At 42.1% G+C, this 23,066-nt stretch overlaps 1 protein-coding gene across 3 annotated transcripts in view; it reads right to left on the bottom strand.

The window, feature by feature from the left end:
- Positions 1–23,066, bottom strand: part of LOC110310235 (cyclic AMP-dependent transcription factor ATF-7) — a 96,624-nt gene that overhangs the window by 21,035 nt on the left and 52,523 nt on the right. For all 3 annotated transcript variants that reach the window (XM_021182999.2, XM_021182998.2, XM_029469751.2), the window contains exons 3-6: positions 16,088–16,184; positions 11,630–11,748; positions 7,963–8,100; positions 5,197–5,354 (exon numbers count right to left, since the gene is read on the bottom strand). In XM_021182999.2, coding sequence (XP_021038658.1) covers positions 5,197–5,354; positions 7,963–8,100; positions 11,630–11,748; positions 16,088–16,184 — 512 coding nt within the window. The remainder of the gene's footprint in view (positions 1–5,196; positions 5,355–7,962; positions 8,101–11,629; positions 11,749–16,087; positions 16,185–23,066) is intronic.

The raw sequence follows: 23,066 nt of genomic DNA, 5'->3' as shown, positions 1-23,066 counted from the left end.
TGAATTCAATGGCTGTGAGTTAACTCTATTAGGAATTTGGGATGATTAAACATCTCTACCACAAATAAAATGTTTTATTTTAGGAAATAATTTCAACAACTCATTTTCTTAGGTATGTAAGAATAAATTCCTGGAGCCAGCTTCATTATCAATCCCAGAACTCAGGAAGCAAAAGCAGGATGAGGTTTTTTGGGCAGTGGTGGCGCACCCCTTTAGTCCCAGCACTTGGGAGGCAGAAGCAGGCGGATTTCTGAGTTCGAGGCCAGCCTGGTCTACAGAGTGAGTTCCAGGACAGCCAGAACTACACAGAGAAACCCTGTCTGGAAAAACCAAAAAAAAAAAAAAAAATAATAATAATAAAAAGCAGGATGACGAGAACTTGAGGCCAGCTGTACTGGCTGGTTTTATGTGTCAACTAGACACAGGCTGGGGTTATCACAGAGAAAGGAGCTTCAGTTGGGGAAGTACCTCCATGAGATCCAGCTGTGGGGTATTTTCTCAATTAGTGATCAAGGGGGAAATTTAGTATCCTTGTGGGTGGGACCATCTCTGGGTTCTATAAGAGAGCAGGCTGAGCCGGGTGTGGTGGCGCACGCCTTTAATGCCAGCACTCGAGAGGCAGAGGCGGGTGGAGTTCTGAGTTCGAGGCCAGCCTGGTCTATAAAGTGAGTTCCAGCACAGCCAGAGGTATATAGAGAAACCCTGTCTCGGGGAAGAAAAAAAAAAAAAAAAGCGAGAGCAGGCTGAGCAAGCCAGGGGAAGCAAGCCAAATAAGTAACATTCCTCCATGGCCTCTGCATCAGCTCCTGCTTTCTGAGCTCCAGTCCTGACTTCCTTCAGTGATGAATAGCAGTATGGAAGTGTAAGCTGAAGTTTCCCCCCCAACTTGCTTCTTGGTCATGATGTTTGTGCAGGAATAGAAACCCTGACTAAGACAAATTGGTACCAAATTGGTATTCCTGTGACAGCCTGACCATGTTTTGGGGAGGACTGTGGAAGGACTTTGGAACTTTGGGCCAGAAGATCCATTCGGTGTTAAGAGTTCTGTCGAAGTTGTGTAGGAGCTTGGAAGATAATGTTGAGAACAGTGCAGAAGATGGAGGCCTGGCTTGTGAAATTTCAGAGGGAAGATTAAAGACTTTTTCAGGGCCGTTGCTAGTTTGATTGTGAAGATTCTGTGGTTCTGGTCAGCTGGGGCTGAAGAATCAGCTGTGATTAACAAGATACCAGAACTACTAAAGCAAAAACTTTGCATTACTGGGACTATTAATGCTGGTTAGCTGGAGCTAAGAAATTAGCTGTGATTAAGAAGAGACCAGCATCATTGAGGTGACATCTTCCAGGAAGTGTTTTCTGAGAGCACAGAGGCTGTGTTCCAGAGATAGCCAAGGTTGTACCTTTTGCTGCAGAGGGACTTGGTAATATGTAAGGGTCACCCAGGTGGTACTGGTTTTGAAGGCATGAAGGGGTCACGCAGAGCAGCTGAGCCTCGGCACTGTGAGAGGTCATGGAAGGCCATTGGTGAAGGTGCAGCCTCAGTTGCAATCAATGGCCCAGGACTGAAGGGGTCATGCAAAGGAGTTGAGGCTTGGCACCATGAAGAGACCCTATGAGAGGCTATTGGTGAAGCCTAGGTACAGTGGAAGACAGCAGCGTTTTGGAGATGCCAGTACCATGAGATGACCACCAAGAACAGCAGCAGCAGTGGAGTACAGGCAGCTGGAGCCTAGAAGACAAGGTGTGTGCGACAAAGAGCATGGCTGGAGAAGTGACCCAAGCCCTTGGAGGAGCCCAGAAGATCATGAGTTGGATCCCAGACATTGGACAGTTGGAGTTTAATTTTTGCTTTTGATTGTGACTGCCCTGACATTTTTCCCTCTTGAAGGAAGAAAATATTTTAGTGGATCCTACAGTTAAGAGACTTTTAATTGTAAAAAGACTTTGGATTTTAAAAGATATTGGATATTTTAAAAGGATTGTACTTTTAATATATAAAGACTGTGGGACTTTTAAAGTTGTTTAGATCTTGGGGATGAATAAGAACTTAGGGTTGAGGCTTACTAGTGATGTGTTTGTGTCTCAATTAGTGATCAAGGGGGAAAGGCCCCTTGTGGGTGGCACCATCTCTGGGATGGCAGTCTTAGGTTCTATAAGAGAGCAGGCTGAGCAAGCCAGTAAAGAACATCCCTCCATTGCTTCTGCTTCAGCTCCTGCTTCCTGACCTGCTTGAGTTCCAGTCCTGACTTCCTTGGTGTGATGGTTTGTATATCCTTGGACCAGGGAGTGGCACCATCTGAAGGTGTGGCCTTGTTGGAATAGGTGTGACCTGGTTGGAATGGGTGTGTCACTGTGGATGTGGGTATAAGATCCTCACCCTAGTTGCCTGGAAGTCAGTCTTCCACTAGCAGCCTTTGGATGAAGACATAGAACTCTCAGCTCCTGCTGTGCCATGCCTGCCTGGATACTGCCATGCTCCCACCTTGATGATAATGGACTGAACCTCTGAACCTGTAAGCCAGCCCCAATTAAATGTTGTTGTTTTTTATAAGACTTGCCTTGGTCATAGTGTCTGTTCACAGCAGTAAAACCCTAACTAATACAGAAGTTGGTACCAGGAGTGGGGTATTGGAGTGGGGTATTGCTGTGATAGGCCTGACCATGCTTTTATTTGAAAGAATGTGGATTTTGGGACTTTGGATTTGGAAAGCAGTGGAATGCTTTAAATGGGGCTTAATGGGTCATCCTAGTAGGAATATGGAAGACTTTGTTGCTGGGAGTAATTTGAACTGTGTTGACCTGGCCCAAGAGATTTCAAAGGAGAAGAATTTCAGAATGTGGCATAAAGACTGGTTTTGTGGTATTTTGGTGAAGAATGGGGCTACTTTTTGCCCTTGTCTGAAAAGTTTTCCTGAGGCTAAGGTAAAGAGACTTGGATTAATTGCATTGACAAAAGAAGTTTCAAAAAAGCCCAGCAGAGACTTTGTTCTCTGGTTAAGTCTTATGAAGAAAAGTTTGAACAAGCATAGCAAGCTTAGAAAGGAAAAATATAAAATATATGGTTTGAGTATTAAAGGAGTACCAGGAAGTGAAATGGAGCAAAATCTTGTGTTCTAGGAGATAAAGATTAAGGGAGTGGGACCTTGGGGCAAGATCCTACCCAGCTATATTAGATCCAGGCATGGTGGTACACACCTTTAATCCCATGAGACAAGCATGCTGATCTCTACATTCAAGGTCAATCTACAGAGCAAGAACCAGGATAGCCAAGCTTAGGCAGTGAAGGATTTAGAAAACATAAGCTAGTGATAATGTAATAATACAAGGGGATCATGTTCTAGTTCCTGTAAGCACCAGAACTCGGCAGCTTCAGCCATGTGCCTCTGGCTCTAGAGTTAAGAATGGAAGGAACTACTGGGAAAATTGATGCTGGTTAGCTGGAGCTAAGGAATTAGCGGTGATTAAGAAGAGACCAGCATCGTTGAGGTGAAATCTTCTGGAAATTGTTTTCTGGGAGCACAAAGAAGCTGTGTTCCAGAGATACCCAAGATTGTACGGCATGCTGCGGCTGGACTTGGTAATGTGTAAGAGTCACTCAGGTGGTACTGCTTGTGAAGGAATGAAGGGATCATGTAGAGAAGCTGGGGCTTAGCACTGTGAGAGGCCAGGGAAGCCCATTGGAGAAGGTGAAGCCTCAGCTGTAGTTGATGGCTTAGGACTGAAGGGGTCATGCAAAGGATTTGAGGCTTGGAACCCTGAAGAGAGCCTATGAGAGGCTATTGGTGAAGCCTAGTTGGTGTGGAATACCCCAGTGTATTGGAGATGTCAGTACCATGGAGTGATCACCAAGAACAGCAGCCGTAGTGGAGTGGATCAACCTGAGCTTAGAGTGCTACAGAGGGCAGAGCTGGAAAAGTGATGCCAGCTCTTAGGAGGAGTCCAAAAGATCAAGTGGAATCCCAGACACTGAAACAAGAAGCTGTAACATTGAAATTGCCTTGGAGACTCAAAGGTGTTAAAGATGCCAGAGCCATGGGACACATGCTGAGGAAAGCTGCTAACAGGGAGTGGAACCAGCCTAGGAAAAAGCAGTTTGTTGCAGTCAACAAAGATGATAAAGGAGTGGAGATCTGAAGACCACTTTGACATCAGCCATGGAGATGGAGTTTGCACAGCTGGTTTCCTGCCTTGCTCTGGAGATTACAGTTAATTAAGTTGGATGAATCTCAGAAGAGACCTTGAACTTTGGACTTTTAACATTGTTGTGACTGCTATAGACTATGAGGACTTTGAAAGTTGGACTAAATGCATTTTGCATTATGCTATGTTTAAGTGTGGCCCCCATAGACTCATGTGTTTGAACAAGTCTATGGGGACCAGGGAGTGGAATGTGATGGTTTGTATATCCTTGGACCAGGGAGTGGCACCATCTGAAGGTGTGGCCTTGTTGGAATAGGTGTGACCTGGTTGGAATGGGTGTGTCACTGTGGATGTGGGTATAAGATCCTCACCCTAGTTGCCTGGAAGTCAGTCTTCCACTAGCAGCCTTTGGATGAAGACATAGAACTCTCAGCTCCTGCTGTGCCATGCCTGCCTGGATACTGCCATGCTCCCACCTTGATGATAATGGACTGAACCTCTGAACCTGTAAGCCAGCCCCAATTAAATGTTGTTGTTTTTTATAAGACTTGCCTTGGTCATAGTGTCTGTTCACAGCAGTAAAACCCTAACTAATACACTTGGTGATGAACAGCAGTATGGAAGTGTAAGCTGAATAAACCCTTTCCTCCCCAACTTGCTTCTTGGTCATGATGTTTGTGCAGGAATAGAAACCCTGACTAAGACACCAGCCTTGGAGCCTTAGAAAGATCATGTCTCAAAACAACAAATCTGAGAAGAACATCAAAAGTTTCCATTTTTATCAAACAATTTCAAACTGTAGAAAGATTCAGAACGGCTGAACAGACAACTCTCCTTATACTGTAGAAGGTCAGTTCAGTTTATGGTGCCCACATTGGGCAGCTCACAAGCCCAGCTCCTAGGCATCTGACAGTGCCTCTGGCCTCTGAAGGCACCTGTACTTATGTGCACACACTTACAGGAAGTCACACCTATACATAACTTTAAAAGATAATAAAAATAAATCTTAAAAAAAAGGAAAATTGTGATTTCACGGTTTCCTCTACTCTCTGTACTTACCCTATTTGCCTGTTGGATGGCGGAGCCTGTGTGATGACAGAGGTTGGGGAAGGAAGAGTTGGATGAAGTGGATCATAACCTAAGTGGAGAGGCAGGGAGCCAGGACGTACAATGGTGGGTGTAGGGGTAGAGATCACAACCGGTTTTGTGGTAACTTCCTAGGAAGAAGAGACAGTAAACCACAGAATGTTTTAAGAACTGTGTATATGGAAATACAGTGATTTTATTGAAAGAGTATTACAAATAATTGTGACCCAGTTCCATCACAACCATGTACCCATACCTCATCCATTCAGCAGGAATGATGATTTAAGAACATTTCAGAGATGATGGCTATACCAATGAGATGACAACTGGAAAATCATTTGAAATCTTTGGAGCTACACTATACCATATAATCCTATAGTATTATGTAAATTCTATGGCTTTTCTACACTTGATGAAGCGTCCTATGATCTTCAATTGTGAAAAAGGAAGGTATACTGTGGTGGGACAATCCAGTGTTTCCAATAGACTTCATTAAACAAGGTTGACAGAAGCTTAAACAGCTATCAGATTGAAATAAAACTCATGCTTCTCACTGTTAACCAGTTAGGATCTCAGGTGGTTGGTAGCCACACAGGTCTTGAAAACCTCTCTAGACACTCTCCAGAACTTAACTGCCTACAGAAAGGGGAGAGAGGGAGGGAGGGAGAGAGGGAGGGAGGGAGGGAAGGAGATGGCTAATGATTATGAAGAAGGTAGCTTTGAGAACTTAACAAGTCAAATTTGAAACCAAGCAAGACAATGTTCTATCCTCTCCCTCTCTCTTTCCCTTTCTCTTTTTGTGGTACTCAGGGTTGAGCCCACACAGGACAGGTAGGTTGTAGTGGTTTGAATAGGTTTGGAACCATAGATTCATGTGTTTCCATGCTTGGCCATAGGGAGTGGCACAATTAGGAGGAAGGGCATTATTAGTGTACATGTGGCCTTGTTGGAGGAAGCATCACTGTGTAGGTGAGCTTTGAGGTCTAAGCTCTGCCCAGTGTGGAACAGAGCCTCCTCCTGTCTGCCTATGGAAGACAGTCCCCTTCTGCTGCCTGTGGATCAAGATGTAGAACTCCCAATTAAATGTTTTCTTTTATAAGAGTTGCTGTGGGGGCTGGTGAAATGGCTCAGCGGGTAAGAGCACTGACTGCTTTTCCAGAGGTCCTGAGTTCAAATCCCAGCAACCACATGGTGGCTCACAACCACCCATAATGAGATCTGAAGACAGCTACTGTGTACTTACATACAATAAATAAATAAAATCTTTAAAAAAAAAAAAAAAAAGAGTTGCTGTGGGGCTGGAGAGATGGCTCAGAGGTTAAGAGCACTGACTGCTTGCTCTTCCAGAGATCCTGAGTTCAATTCCCAGCAACCACATGGCAGCTCACAACCATCCGTAATGGGAATCCGATGCCCTCTTCTGGTGTGTCTGAGGACAGCAACAGTGCACTCATATACATTAAATAAATAAATAAATAAATAAATAAATCGTTTAAAAAAAAAAAAAAAGCCAGTATGGGCTACAAAAAGACCCTGGTTTGGGGGTTGCTGAAAAAAAAAAAAAAAGAGTTGCTGTGGTCATGGTGACTCTTCACAACAACAGAACTCTAATTCAGACACAGATCTTCTGATACTGAGCTTTTCCCTCAGCCCAGTCAATGCACGTGCATCATACTCCACTTGAGAAACGTGTTGTTGCTGGGATGGAATACAGGGCCCTGTGAATACTAGGCAAATGCTACCCTGAGCTAACACCACCAGCCTCTTACAACTTATTTATAAATTCAAGGTTTTTGGTTGACTGATACTTGGAATGTTTTCATTCTCTCTCTTAGTATATATGTGATATGTATATGTTTATATGTGAGTTAAGTCATGTACACACCACAGCACATATGTGGAGGTCAGAGGACAACCACGGGGTTTGGTCTTTCTCTTCCACCTTATTTTGAGAAAGGGGCTCTTGTTTTGCCACTGTGAACACCAAGTATGTAGCATGCAAGGGTATTTTTCTACGTATCTGTACCTGCTATCTAATAGTAGGAGCACGGGTAGTATGTTTGCCTGAGTTTTCTGGATTTGAGCTTGGGTTCCCATGCTTATATGGCAAGAACTTTTACCCACTAACCTATCTCTCCAGCTCCCAGACACTTTTTTTTAAAAAGATTTATTTTATTATTATATCTAAGTACACTGTAGCTGTCTTCAGACACACCAGAAGAGGGCATCAGATCTTATTAAGGATGGTTGTGAGCCACCATGTGGTTGCTGGGATTTGAACTCATGACCTTTGGAAGAGCAGTCAGTGCTCTTACCCGCTGAGCCATCTCTCCAGCCCCACTTTTTTTTTTAATGAATAAAATTTCTATGAAAATTTTTACTTATTTCTGTTGGTACAAATACAGACTGATCTTTCTTCTATTTAGAGTTGGAAGTGAGATTGATGGATGGCTGAGTATGTGTAATTATTATACAATGCTTAAATATTTAAGATTCCTTTCAAACTAGGCATATGTACCCACAATCCCAGTAATTTGGAGGCTAGGGCAGGAGGCTGAGTTCAAGTCTGACCTGAGCTGCACAGATGAGATGCTGTCAAGAAATGAAGGAAGGAAGGAGAGAAAAGAAAGGCAGGGCAGACAAGAAACAAATAGCCATCCCTTTGAACCTAATCAACCCTTCTCATACCATTTATGATCAGAATTAACATTTGGGGTGATTCTTGGGAGAGAACTTTACCTTCTCCTTTAGTGGCGGGGAACAGGGGCTAGAAGCGGGACTGTCAGGGGGCGATGAGTCTACTTCCACTGGCTCTTCTTCCTTGATTTTGATGTCTGGTGTAGAAGGCAGAGACATGTCAAGAGGCCCAGCAGCACCCTGTTAGGAAAAAAGAAAAAACAGAGTTTAGGTTCACTATGTTAGTGCTTAGATGAGGGCGTGTGCACCATCAGATGTGCACCATCACTTGCTACCTGACCCCTCTGGAAGCCTGAGCAACAAACCAATTCAGTGTACCGTACTAAAGGTAGCAATGATCCTGTTCCCTCTCACAGGGGTAAGAAATACCAAAGGATCTTAATTTCTGTCTCACTTTTTCTACATTGCTAATATGTCAGAGCCAATTTAGCTCTAAATTCTGAGATCTCTGATGTTGATGGGAAGAGAGGATTCTATGAAAAAAACAAGTCCCCTATAGAATTCCCAAGGGGTCTCGCCTACAAAAACTGTGGCTCAGGAAAGCTTCAGGTTCATTAAATACCCCTGGAGACAAATAGTCCACTACATCTGTGCAGTGGTAGAAGGAAAAGACCACCATTGGACAGACAGACAGAAACACCAAAGGATCACTACTAAGGAGAGAAAGGCCTGACCAACTATGAACTGGTTCCAAAAGTGTCAGGTGAGCTAAAAGATAGGGATGATAAAGCTGCGAAAGGCAGGAAACTTCCACTGGGATCACTTTTGCTTGATTTTGTATTTTCAAAACTAACATCTAGTCTTTCAAATGTTGAGATTCTCTGGGAATCTAGCACATATAAAAGTTAAAACTAGCGTCACAGTATCTTAGGATGAGAAAGAGCCCCAACATTCAGTCCTTACTACAGTGTCTTTACTAAGTATGTTCATGCATCTGAACACTGTGTTATCTTCTACAGTTATTTTGCTTCTGTCTTTGGGCCACAAAGAATAAAATTAATGTTTTCTTGTTTTTCTTTTTTTCTTCTTCACATGTGTACATGTCTGAGCTGTGTATATGTACCAAGTGGGTACAGGAACCTGAGGAAGTTAGAAGAGGCTCTGGATCCCATGGAAGTGGAGTTACAGATGGTTGTGAGCTCTGGGAAACGAACCTGAGACCTCTGAGAGTGCAGCAAGTGCTCTTAACCACTCAGCCATCTCTCCAGCTCTCTAAACTTAACATATTTGTTTTAAGACAGTCTCATGTAGCCCAGGCTATCCTTGAATTGGTATACAGCCAAGGATGACTTTGAAGTTCTGATCCTCTTGCCTCTACTCCTGCATGGTGGGATTGCAGGCATGTACTGCCATGCCCAGTTTGCAGGGACGTGTGTGTGTGTGTGTGTGTGTGTGTGCTAACTGAGCACTTAACCAACTAAGCCAGCTCTAAATTCCCCTCCCCCAAAACAAGACAAAAAAATAAAATCAACAAACAGGGTTGATCCCCCCCATTCTCTAGAAAGGATTTCACTGTGTAGCCTTGATTGTCCTGGAACTTACTCTGTAGACTAGGCTGGCCTTAAAAATCAAAGAAATCAGTCTGTCTCTGCTTCCTGAGTGCTGAGATTAAAGGCACGCATCCAAGCCAGGCTGCTTGAAACAGAGTCTTACCACATAGCCTAGGTAGCCAAACTTAAGACATTTCTGCCTCAGTTTACTGAGTTCTAGGATTACAACTGTGTACGATGCCTGGTATGGAATCCCTCCTTTACATAAAAACCCCTTGACGTATTTCGAGAGTGTACTTTATTAATACTAAATCTTTATTCTAAGCAAAAAGTTTCTCAATTTCTTGAAATGTTCCTAAAGTGACATCTTTCATCATGCAGGTTGATCTCCTGTGTAAGGTAATAAGAATAACCTTATTTTATTTTGAGACTGAGTCACAAACATGTGGTAATCATCCTGCCTCAGCCTCTTAAGTGTGGCAAATACAGATGGGAAGGCTGAAATAACCCTTTCACAGGAGTAGCATATCAGACATCCTGCACATCAGGTATTCACAGTATGATTCGTAACAGTAGCAAAACTACAGTTATGAAGTAGCAACAAAAATAAATGTATGGTTGAGGGTCCCCACAACACAAGGAATTGTATTAAAGGGTCACATAATTAAGAAGGTTGGGAACCACTGCCCTAGGTATTATCAAGCAGCACCAGGATGCTACTTAAACACAAAATCACACACATTGAAACAAAAAAGAGAGGAAATTCAACACATCTGTTGGCTGGATAACTGAATAAAAATAACCCAAAGGAGTCTAGAATCCCAGCACTTAGGAAGCAGAGGCAGGTAGATGTCTATGAGTTTGAGGCCAGACAGGGCTACATAGCAGTGAGACCCTTTCTAAACAAACAAACAAACAAATGGCAAATAAATAAAAAAACTTCTCCAAGCCATCAATTTATAAACAGTGGAACTAGCCGGGCAGTGGTGGCACACGCCTTTAATCCCAGCACTTGGGAGGCAGAGGCAGGTGGATTTCTGAGTTCCAGATCAGCCTGGTCTACAGAGTGAGTTCCAGGACAGCCAGGGCTATACAGAGAAAACCCTGTCTCGAAAAAACAAAAAACACAAACAAACAAACAAACAAACAAACAGCGGAACTTGTTTCTTTGCTTCTTAATTGGGGGTGGTGGTGGGCTCAGGTCCTTCATTTGTTAACACCCTACCACTGAGTACCCCCAAAGGAAATTTGAAAAAAAAAATGTTACCTAATAAAAATCTGAGCAATTCATACTTTTGTTTGGTTGTTTGAATCAGTGTCTCACTCTCTGGCTCAACTCACCTGAATTTACTATTTAGCTCAGTCTGACCTTGAATTCACTGTAACCCCCTCCCTCAATGCCCTAACTCATATTCCTCAAATTTTATTATTATTATTTACATGTACAACATGTGTATATTAGTGCTAGAGGAGGCCAGAAGTGTGTGTCAAACTCCTGGAGTGGTTGTGAGCTGCCAGCATGGGTACTAGGAACTGAAGAGCAACAAGCACTTTTAACCACTGAGTCATTAGTCTCTCTATCCCCCAAATCATATTCTTTTAATAACTTCAACATATTCACAAGGGAAACAAATAGATTATTATTAAGGGAACTGCCAGAAAAGTACTGATAATCGAGTGAAGACCTCAGCACCCATATAAAAGCAGAGCATCTAATGTTTCCAGTAGTCTGGTGAGATCAGAGATTCTCAGATCCCAGGAGCTCATTAGCCAGCAAGCCTAACTGAATAAATGAGCTCTAGATTTATTGAGGGACCTTGCCTCAAAATATAAGGTGGACAGAGACAAGGAAGACATTCAGTGTAGATCTCTGGTCTCCATACACTTGAGTACACAGACACATACATATACCACACCCACAGAGAAATTAATTAAAATGTATTAACTAATGACTCACTGGAGGGTAGGAACATTTGTGTTCTGGTGAAGACCGACCTTTGCTGGTCCGCCAGCTCGAACTCTACCTAATGGCAGGTAAGATGTGGCACATGCTTGTCCTCCCAGGCCTCAGTGTAATGAAGCAAGGGGATCACCATGGATCAGCCTGGGCTACAGTGACACAGGCTAGTCCAGGTAAATGGTGAGACCTGTTCACTGATATGGCTGGAACTCTTCCGAGGCACAATGAGAACACCCCAAGTCTCTTCAGCCATACTTGCCTTTTTCTCATCGTCATCAGAAGCTTTCTTAAATTCATGTTCAAAGGAACTAGCTAGTTCATTGAAGAGCCCCACTTCCTCACAGTTCTTCAGGAATCTAGTTGGAGTAGGCGTTTGATCTGTAGACATAAAAAGAAAAATATATTTAGTTTTAATATAAGATTAAAATTTGAGAGTGCACAGGGATTGCATTTTTATTCTATTTGGAGATAGTGAATTTGTGTTAGGGCAAAGGGCTTTTTTTGAGTTTTAGTGGATGGATTGTGATTCTCAGCTACCACAGGGTGTCTGTGTTGTACTGTCTCAAGGCCAGCAGGGGCAGACAGGACAATGTTTGTGTGACTAGCCAGATATTCACTGTCTCTCAGTGCTGGATTTATATTTTTTACCCCAATGAAAATACAGCCCCAATAAAACAAACCATTCATGAAAGTAAGGATTCATGAAACCTCTAGATTTGAAAACTGAAGTTAAGCAATGCTTCCCTTCTAGTCACACACCAGGCTAGGTCTACAGTGAGTAGACAGAAACAGATGGGTGTTAAAATCTGACAGAGCACAAACTGAGGATCAGATTGCTGAATTTGCTCACTAAAGCTACCTAATAAGGAATGGTGGCTGTGTGCCACTGAGCTAAAGGTCTGTCCTTTTCTGAGGCCATTTTAGAGAAAACTAGAGACGAGGGAACAAGACAGTAGTATCATGAGTTAGAAAAGGAAACTACAAACAATAGCGCTTATTTCAGAGACACAGGCCCAGAACAAAAGCCAGAAACCAGGCTATTTGGTTTAGATTTGCTGGTCAAAGTATCCCCACAGGGGCTGTGCAATTTTTTTTTCTTAACACACTGCCTCTGCCTTTTCTTTCCTTTTTTTGGAGAAAAGTCCAGGTGATCCTGGAATTTACAATCTTCTTGCCACTCCCTCTCAAGTGTTGGGATTGCAGCAATGCTGCCACAAAGACCAGCTTCTTTGTTCTTAAGGAGGTGAGACCTCTTCATAAACTAAGGGAACTTTTTTTTTCTTTTTTTTTTTTTTAAAGATTTATTTATTTATTATATGTAAGTACACTGTAGCTGTCTTCAGACACTCCAGGAGAGGGCGCCAGATCTCGTTACGGATGGTTGTGAGCCACCATGTGGTTGCTGGAATTTGAACTCTGGACCTTCGAAAGAGCAGTCGGGTGCTCTTACCCACTGAGCCATCTCACCAGCCCCTAAGGGAACTTTTGAAGTGACTTGAACTTCATTCAGATCATAGCTTCTCCCTCTCCCTGCTGCTTTTCTAGAGATGAACCTTGTTCTTGGGCCTAATTCTAGTTTGTTGGATTATTTGATGTGCTTATGATCTCAAGGATTTGTCTATCCCAAACAACTAGACTGACCAACAGGCACAGAATAATGTTTCAATTGTATGTTAAGCAAAGACCTAGGGTTGAAATTGTTCCTTTTAGCATGTTTAGCTGGAAATAGTACAGTGGGATTTTCCATGGAGAACATTTTTTTTTTTTAAACTTAAACAAAACCTCTTCTGAATTAGACTCTTTAGAAAAGTTACCACTATTTCCTAAACTAGTTGTAAAAGGTTCTCTGGATACTGTGGTTGGCTGAAGATAAAGCCACACTCCTCTTTACAGTGAGGAGAGCGGTACCATCCTCAGTAAAGGGAACACAAATCACAAATTAAGTGGAAGAAAAGGGTGGCTGGTAGTACTGAGGGCAGGAGAAGAACTTGAGACTTCTTCTCCTACACCCTGCTGCCCATGTGCATTTCTTGGTTTAATTTTAAAATCTCCCCTATATGAAACCTGATTTCTCATTTTCAAGGTGGCCTCTAACTTTCAACTGCTTCTGGTTCCTGAACAAACAATCTGAAAATATATTAACAAGCCTAATTGGTTCTGATGATTCCTAAATGTTTACTGAATAATTCTTTATGCTTTGGTGTTACATCCATAAACTTAGATGCACATTTGGAGAAGACATAAAGGTATAAGCAAATATGAGACATGAGTATTTCTATAGACAAATAAGAGAATGCTTTTTAGTTAAAGAAGTAAAACTAATATATGTAGATAGCACCACTGTGCAAAAATTAAGTGCTATTTGAGATGCAGAATAAAATTATTATAAACATAAAATAAATACACATTAATTAATTACTAGGTTTGTTAGGAAAGCCTTCAAGCAGGGTTTGAGCCAGGCCTTGGGAAATAGTGTTGGACTGTAGAGAAAAGAGAAGCTTTAAGAGCTAAGAGAAGCCGGGCAGTGGTGACACACACCTTTAATTCCAGCACTTGGGAGGCAAAGGCAGGCCTGGTCTACAGAGTAAGTTCCAGGACAGCCAGGGCTATACAGAGAAACCCTATCTCAAAAAACCAAAAAACAAGAGCCAAGAGAAATAATGCTGGTGAAAGCACAGAGAAAGGTTATCACACATGGATTAGGAGAAAACAATGTTTAGATGACAAGATTGGCATTTTATGCATATAACTTTCACATAAAATTGGGTAAGTAACGATGAGGCTCTATTATGGAAAGTCTGAAAAGCTAGGTTAACCTTAGAGAGAAAGCAGAGTGAGAGATTGTGACCATAGGAACAGAATGTAACAACAAATTTGCTTTTTTGTTTTTTCAGCCCCCTTTTGTTTTGTTTTTGGGTTTTGTTTTGTTTTGTTTTTGTTGTTTCGAGACATAGTTTCTCTGTGTAGCCCTGGCTGCCCTGGAACTCACTCTGTAGATCAGGCTGGCCTCAAACTCAGAAATCCTCCTGCTTCTGCCTCCCAAAGTGCTGGGATTAAAGGTGTGCGCCACCACACCCGGCTTATTCTTTGTCTTAATAGAAGATAAGACACTCCAGTTTATTCTATACAGGAGAGTTAAAATCTAAGGTATTGGTTTCAGCACTCCAAAACTGAATGAAGTGTAAAGAACATTTTCTCTGTCAAACACAGTGGCTCACACTTCTAATCCCAGCTTCCAGGATGTAAATGAAAGACAATCTCAATTCAAGGTGAGCTTGGACTATGGTGAGATTCAGTCTCAAAAAGAGGTAGATAGATGGCTGGATGACTCAGTAGTTAAGAGTCCATAATTTATGCTCTTCAAGATCACAGCAGGCAGCTCATTGGTTCCCTGCAGCCACAGCAGGCAGCACATAATCTGTAACTCCTGCTCCAGGGTTCTGACTCCCTCTCTGGCCTCCATAGGCACCCACACTCCCATGCTCGCTCCTCCCTCATAATATAAAATAAATATAGCAGGGTGTGGTGGTGCAAGTCTTTAGTGCTAGCACTCAGAAGGCAGAGCAGGTAGATCTTTGTGAGTTTAAGGCTGGCCTAGTCTACGTATTGAGATCCAGACCAGCCAGAGTTAAACAGGGAGACCCTGTCTTAAAAAAAAAATCATTGCTATTGTCCCTGTTCATATTCGTTTCCAGGGATGACAAATCACAAATCTGTAAGCTCCTGAAAAAGGTAGCTAGCTCACATAGTAGGTCAGTAGATATTCAATACATACTGAATTGATAAGGAGTAGGAGACATAAAAGGAGAAGTCTTTTTCAACTTATATATTAACAAGGAGAGGGGGTTTCCATGTCTAAGGTAATATGTTTACAAGTAGTAACTAATTAAAATTATAAACTGACTAGTTTATTAATTTATGTAATAACCATCAAGTAAGTACACTACTGATTATTAAGCTAATCTGCTTGGCATGGGTTAAATTAGAAGCTCCGATTGCTTCAAAAGAAAAACCTCACCATGCTTTGCATATCTATCTAGCTGCAAACTGTACAAAAGAACTCCTACTGCAGGGCTTGGAAACAAGTGCTAAGAATGCTCCCTTGAGTACAGTGCAGACAATATCTGCAACTGGTAAGAGCTTCCAGGTCACACAAACTGGTTCAGGAAAAGTCCCAGTGACTAAATGTCTTATTTGTGTTTTGGAAATGTGCCCACAGTGGTGTCTAGGTTCACAAGGGAAGCTCATTTCTGAACTGATAATCTGACTGCTAGAGGAAAGCTGACACCCAGGGGAAGAGAAGCAGCCAGGTTAAAGCAGGGTTTCTTTGTTTTTGTTTTTTGTTTTTTTTTTTTGCCATCTTTTGTTCACCTTCTCCACTGTGGATAAGGAGAAATGTCAATGGTGTTTTTTTGTCCGTAGCTCTTCCAGAATTTTAATAAATAGAAAGCGAGGAGAGAATAGACTGACCAAAGTGAAGACAAAAATCTCAAAACACCATCCTCACAAGCCACAGAACACAAGCGTACTATTAAAAATTGAATGGAGGTGCAGTAGGACTGAGGGTGCTGTTAGCACTATTTCTTGATTAAATACAGATCACAAAGAGGTCTTGATGGGAGAAGGGTAGTGCAGCTCTCCCAGGACATCTGGGCCCTGGAATTAATCTTAACTGTTTGGTGGTAGCAAAGCATGTGACTCTGGGGGCAGCAAATACCTGCAATGATGACTGAGTCCGTTCGGGCTGGGCCAAATTTCAGTGTCATCTCATGTTTATGTTTATGAACTGCCAGGTGGTCCTCATTTGTAAATCTCTGAAATGAAACAGAAATGGAGATGTGAAAAAAGGCAGGCAGTGCTTCTCCATTAAGGGCTCTTTAAAATGGCCGACTAAACAAAAACACATTACAGTGACACTGGCCCCTGGAAAGAGAGACTGGAAAAGAAGAGAGAGGAAAAACCATGGAAACGATAGAAGAGATGAAGAATAATGGCACTGAAGGCGGGGAAGAGAGGAGGGAAGATCGCATCACCAACTGCTTTATATCATCAGGTACAACCAGGAGGACAGCCTGTTGCTGAGGTGGGGTCTAGGCATGGGAAAGCATTAAGGTAAACTTGTAGTAAACAAGGGTGAAACAGTTTCCAATAATAACAACCAAGAGAGGGAAAGGCTGGGCACTCAGTGGTCATCACAAAATCAGGATATTTCAGAACGAAGCCCTCTGTGGTGGGGCTGAATTAGAGTATTTTATGAGGGGACTAACAGGGAGATAAATTATGCAGGATTAGGAGAACCATTTAACTTCCTGGCCCCCACAGTGCTGCAGCAGGCGCCTTTGCGGCTATTTGGCTCACAGTTTTAATGAGCCAGGACGGAACTGTAGATGACAGAAGCCCAATGGCCAGCAATAATAGCATACACCAGCCCTACTAGCCAAATGCTGTCTCCCTTCATCAGGCAGTCTGCCTGGGCTCCTGCAGCCGTAAAGAGACCAGCACAATGCTGCTGGCTGCATAATGACAAAATAAAAATGCAAGCAAAAAAGCAAAAAAAAAAAAAAAAAAAAAGGGTAGAGAGGAGCCTGTAGGCAGTATGAGAGAAGGAGATATCATATAGATTTCTGCTCAGAGGTTTGAGTGAAAGAAAAATGACAAGGTGAGGCAAAGTCTAGCCCAGTTTATGACTAAGGCAGGTTCCTGGACATACTTTATGCTGCTACTCTTTAAAAGGAGGAGGAGAAAGGAGCAGATGAACAAATAATTCAGTCTCTTTGAGGCCAATGGCCCTGTTCTTTCATTAGAACATCTCTGTCACAGGAACAGCTTTGATGCTGCAGGTTTCCACAGCCCCTTAACAGAAAGTCTCTGAAACATGGTTCTAGATGTCTTGTCTAAAAGTAGCGACTACTTAGTCTCTTGTTTTTATTTTCTTCATTAGATACATAACACCAAACACCACACCTGTATCCCTTTTCCAAGGGCCTTTACAAAACAAATACACAGAAGTTGGTCCCTATCCTAGCTGGGTAACAGCATCAAACTGGTCTTGTCTCCTAGATTTTACCCAATTTTTATCACTTTCAACATTCTTATTTTATGTGTATGGGTGTTTTATTTGTATGTAGGTCTATGTATCATGTGCATGCCTGGTGCCCACATAAGTCAGAAGAGGATATCAAGAATGTTGGATCCTAGCCGGGCGTGGTGGCGCACGCCTTTAATCTCAGCACTCGGGAGGCAGAGACAGGCGGATTTCTGAGTTCGAGGCCAGCCTGGTCTACAGAGTGAGTTCTAGGACAGCCAGGGATACACAGAGAAACCCTGTCTCGAAGAAAAAAAAAAAAAACCCAAAAAACAAAAAACAAACAAAAAGAATGGATCCTCTAGAACTGCAGTTACAGACAGTTGTGAGTTTTTACTAGGGTGCTGGGAATTGAACCTGGGTCCTCTGGAAAAAATAGCCAGTGCTCTTGACCTCTGAGCCTGCCTCTTTAACCAATTTATAACTAAAACCAGCATTAACTAAGATACTTTCAGGGAAAGCATACAGGCCTGAAGAGCATGGTTCAAGTAAAAAAGATCTCGAACAAAATGGACAAAAAGGTTTCCTAAAGAAATTTTGTGCACCAGCTTTTTCAATTATAGATTTGCCCCTAAGGGATGGTAGGAGAAAAACAGTCTATTTAGAGGGTTAAGTAAGTTACTGTAAAAACTTGTTATTCTATAATAATCATTTTTAAAGTATTTTATAAGCTGGGTGTGGTAGCCAATACCTTTGACCACAGTACTCAGGAGACAATGGAGGCACACATAGCTCAGTGAGTTGGAGGCCAGTCTGGTCTACATGTAAGTTCCAGGCCAGCCAGATACATAGTGAAGCCCTGTCTTTAAAACAAAACAAACAAATAAACAAACAAAAACGTATTTTAAATGACACTTAAGTAAATATCATGTAGGCTGCTTGGAAAAAACAAACAAACAAACTGTATGATGTTCTAGAACCTAGAGGAGTAATGTTTAACTAAGAAGGTCTCTTCCATTAATTTGCTCAAAAAATGGGCTGAGAAGCCAGGTATGGTTGTGTGTGCTTTGGTTCTAACACTAGGATGCTGAGGCAGGCAGAGCTTTGTGCACTGGAGGGCAGCCTAATCCACATGCAAGCTAGTTCTAGGCTACCTAGAGAAATCCCAACACTCCAAAGAGGTTGAGAGAAATATTTTTAATTTCTATCAAATTTTGCTCTGGGTTAAGATTTTTCAGTCTTCTCCCTCACTCTCTCCTGCTTTCCCTAACCGTGTGTGTGTGTGTGTGTGTGTGTGTGTTCTGAACTAGAGATGAAACCTGGAACTTTGCATAAGCTAGGAAAAACACTTTATAGTGCTATACAGCCCTCTCTGTATTGTATTCTATGGATTTAAAAACATTACTCTGAGCTCAATGTAGTGATGTTTGCCTTTAATACCAGCACTTCAGAGGCAAAGGTGGATGGCTATGAGTTCAAGGTCTACCATAACTACATAGTGAAACAGCATTTTGGAAAAAAAAAAAAGCAAAAACAAACAAAACATTTTGTACATAGTTTGGATAGGAAATGTACCCCTCAGCAAGCTCACACATGCAGAGAGGGTCCCACTTGATCAGTGAGTTAACCCACTGACAGATGATTCATAATTTGATGGTATTTCACTTGATCAGTGAGTTAACCCACTGATTGATAGATTCATAATTTGATGGTATTTCCGGGAGGTGAGGAAACTCAGCAGTCAGGCTTTGTTGGAGTAAGGAGGCATGTCACTGGAACTACATCTTGTCACAGAGCCCTCTCCACCTTTCTGTCTCCCAACCACAGTTGAGGTGAGCAGCTCTGCCCTTTGCTATGTCTTCTTCGCCAAGATATTTTGCCTTACTACAGACCCACATGATAGATCAGCTGACCAAGGATTCTGACACTGCAAGCCAAAATAGATCCCAGATCTGCCTGCCTCTGCTTCCTTGGTGCTGGGAATCAAGGGGTGCACAGTAACGCCTGGCTTCTGGACATGGTGTTTGTTTGTTTGTTTTTTCTTTTTTAGACAGGGTCTCTCTACAAAGTCCTGGCTGTCCTGGTACTCACTGTGTAGACGCGGCTGGCCTCAGATTCACAGAGACCCACCTGCCTCTGCCTGCCTGTGCTGGCATTAAAGGTGGGAAGCAGAGGACAGATGTTTGTGAGTTTGAAGCCAGACTGGCCTATTTACAGAGTTCCAGTCCAGTTAGGGCTGAACACTGACATCTTGTCTACTAGTATTACACCCTGCCCCCCTTGTCTCTAATTTCTAGAGTGACATTACAGACAGTTATAAAGTGCCATGAGGGTGCTGGGAACTGAATCTGAATCCTTGTAAGAGAAGCCAGTGCTCTTAACTGCTGAGTCATTTCTCCAGGGCCCTCTCATTTAAAACAAACAAACAAACAAACAAACAAACCAAAAACCAGTTTAAAAAGTTTTTATTTTATGTGTACGAGTATTTGGCTGCAATGTATATATGTGTATTGTGTGTGATGCTCCTGGAGGCCAGAAGAAGGTTTTGGACTCCCTGGAACTGGAGTTACAGATGGCCTGAACTGCCATGTGAGTGTTAGAAATTGAAATTCTCAAGTGGGAGTGAGTGGGGAGGGGAGCAGGGCGGGGGGAGGGTGTAGGGGACTTTTGGGATAGCATTTGAAATGTAAATGAAGAAAATATCTAATAAAAAATTAAAAAAAAGAAAGTATACAGTAAAGTGTGGAAATGAAGAGAGAAAAAAAAAAGAAATTGAAATCCTCTGCAAGAGCAGCCAGTGGCTTTTTGTTGTTGTTTTAGATTTATTTATTTTACATATGTGAGTACACTGTTGCTCTCTTCACACACCCAAAAAGGGCATCAGATCCCTTTACAGATGGTTGTGAGCCACCATGTGGTTGCTGGGAATTTAACTCAGAGCCTCTAGAAGAGCAGTTAGTGCTTTTAACCACTAAGCCATCTCTCCAGCCAGTGTTCTTAACCACTGAATCTTCTTGCCAGTTTATATTTCCTTTCATTTATTAATGTTAATACTTTAGCAGTTCTTTAGACCATAGGCTATAGGATATAGCATGCATGAGACCCTGAGCTTTCTGCACCACTGGAAAAAAATCTAGATCAATTTATTAACCAAAACCTGTCCCTGTCCCAGGGGTCGAGTTCTGAACTCCATGCTTAGGGAATAATCTTTCTGAAAGCAACTTCTCAAACAGAAAAGTAAAAACTATTAATAAATAATAATAAATCGGGGCTTTGTAAAAGTATTTTATATTCCTATATATATAAAATTGTCATCTCTGAGACTTACCGCCTTAGTCTGCTAACCTAGGCCTAGTCCTGGATGCTTCTAGCATCTGTTAAATCTTATCTAGGCCTAGAGTGTTTTCAGCCTCTGAGAGACTTAGTGCTAAGTTCATCCCTTCTTAGTTCTTTCTGAACTCTGGCTGGGTGGTTTAACTCAGCTGTTCTGGCTCAAACTCCTCTCCAAGCTGACTGATTCAATCTGGCTTCTCTTTCCCTCTGCTTCTCCAAGTGCTCTGCTTGACCTCAAAGTAACTCTAGAAATCTGTTCTAATCTTCTGGCTCCTTCTCATTCTCTGGCTCATTCTGTCTTTATCTGTGTCTAGCTTGTTCTCTCTTCAATCTGTCTCCATAAAACTGTCCTGGTAAAACCAACTTCTGTTTTTCAAACTCTCTGCACTGTTTCTCTTTCCTCCCTCTTCTTGTGAGAGTTGGGCATACACTATTCTGTCAAATCTTTCTCTGATTTACTCATTTCTTTGCCACTCAATTAGACATGACTTTCAAACATGCGTGCTTCCTTCAACAAACTAACTTTATCTTCATTGTTTGGGATTAAAGGTGTACTAAAGGCATGTCTGTATTCAGACAGAGAAATTAAAGGTGTGTGTAAAGGCTGAGCCATACCACAGCTAGAAACAGTTTGGGTTTTTTTTTTTTTTTCCAGTAAATAACACAGTCTCGGGGTTCACTGTGTGACTGATCAATGCCCATTATTCTACTGAATTTAAAATGAATTGAAAAATATTTTTCTGTACTATTCAATATAGTACATGGTTACTGAGCACTTGCACTGTAACTTAAGTTTGTTGTTTTGTTTCGTTTCTTTTCAAGACAGGGTAGCCCTGTGTAGCCCTGGCTGTCCTGGAACTCACTCTGTAGACCAGGCTGATCTCGAACTCAGAAATCCACCTGGCTCTGCCTCCCAAGTGCTGGGATTAAAGGCGTGAGTCACCACTGCCTGGCTTTGTTTTTTGTTTTTTGTTTTTTGTTTGTTTGTTTTTTTTTTTTTTTTTTTTTTGCGCGCCCCCTGTTTTTTGTTTTTTAAAGAAAGGATCTCACTGTGTAGCCCAGGCTGGCTTCAAATTCTCAAGCCCTTTGCCTCATCATCATCCCGAGTCCTGGGATCTCAGGTGTATGCTAGCACACCTGTCTCTGCAATGTGGCTAATCTGAATCAAATGTAGTCTTACTCAACACATAATACCAAACAAGTTACATATCTTGATAATCTTTATACTTACTACATGTTTAAGTTACAGAGAGTTATGGGCTGCTGTAAATAGGTGCTGGGGACTGAACTTAGGTCCTCTGCAAGAGCAGTATGCACTCTTAACACTAAGCCACCTCCATAGTTCCTTGAAATTGAAATACATTCTCTTTTGAACATTTTTAGACTACTTATTTTATGCAGTTTGCTTGCATACATATATCTGCTCATCATATGCATGCAGTACCCTCAGAGGACAGAAGAAGCCATAGGATCCTCTAGAATGGGAGTTACAGATGGTTATAATTGGTTGTCAGTTGTCATGTGGGTGCTAGGAATTGAATCCAGGTGCTCTTTTTTTTTTTTTTTTGGTTTTTCGAGACAGGGTTTCTCTGTGTAGCCCTGGCTGTCCTGGCACTCACTTTGTAGACCAGGCTGGCCTCGAACTCAGAAATCCGCCTGCCTCTGCCTCCCGAGTGCTGGGATTAAAGGCGTGCGCCACCACGCCCGGCCTCCAGGTGCTCTTTAAGCACAGCCAGTGTCTTAATTACTGAGCCATCTCTTCAACCCCTAAAATGATAGTCTTTTTCTTTTTTACATATGAGTTTTAAAACTACATTAAAGTTAATTTTACTTGTTTATTTTACTTTTAACACTGCATTAGGACACTTAAAATTGCACGTGCGAATCACTTTTGTGGTTGACCTCATATTTCTCTCTTTGGAAAAAAAAATTTTTTTTTTTTTTTGAGACAGGGTTTCTCTCTTGTTGCCACAAATGATCCCTTCATTGACCTCAACTATATGGTCAATGTTTCAGTATGACTCCACCCATAGCAAGTTCAACGGCACAGTCAAGGCCAAGAATGGGAAGCTTGCCATCAATGAGAAGCTTGCCATTACCATCTTCCAGGAGTGAGACCCCGCTAACATCAAATGGGGTGATGCCGGTGCTGAGTATGTTGTGGAGTCTACTGGGTCTTCACCACCATGAAGAAGGTCAGGGCCGACTTGAAGGGTGGGACCAAAAGGGTCATCATCTCCACCCCTTCTGCCGTTGCTCCCATATTTGTGATGAGTGTGGACCACGAGAAATATGACAACTCACTCAAGATTCTCAGCAATGCATTCTGCACCATCTG

The sequence above is a fragment of the Mus caroli genome, unplaced genomic scaffold, assembly GCF_978045245.1.
Source record: "Mus caroli unplaced genomic scaffold, Mus_caroli_1 scaffold_16, whole genome shotgun sequence".
In the NCBI taxonomy this organism is placed as follows: Eukaryota; Metazoa; Chordata; class Mammalia; order Rodentia; family Muridae; genus Mus; species Mus caroli.
This window is presented reverse-complemented; position numbering and strand designations above follow the sequence as displayed.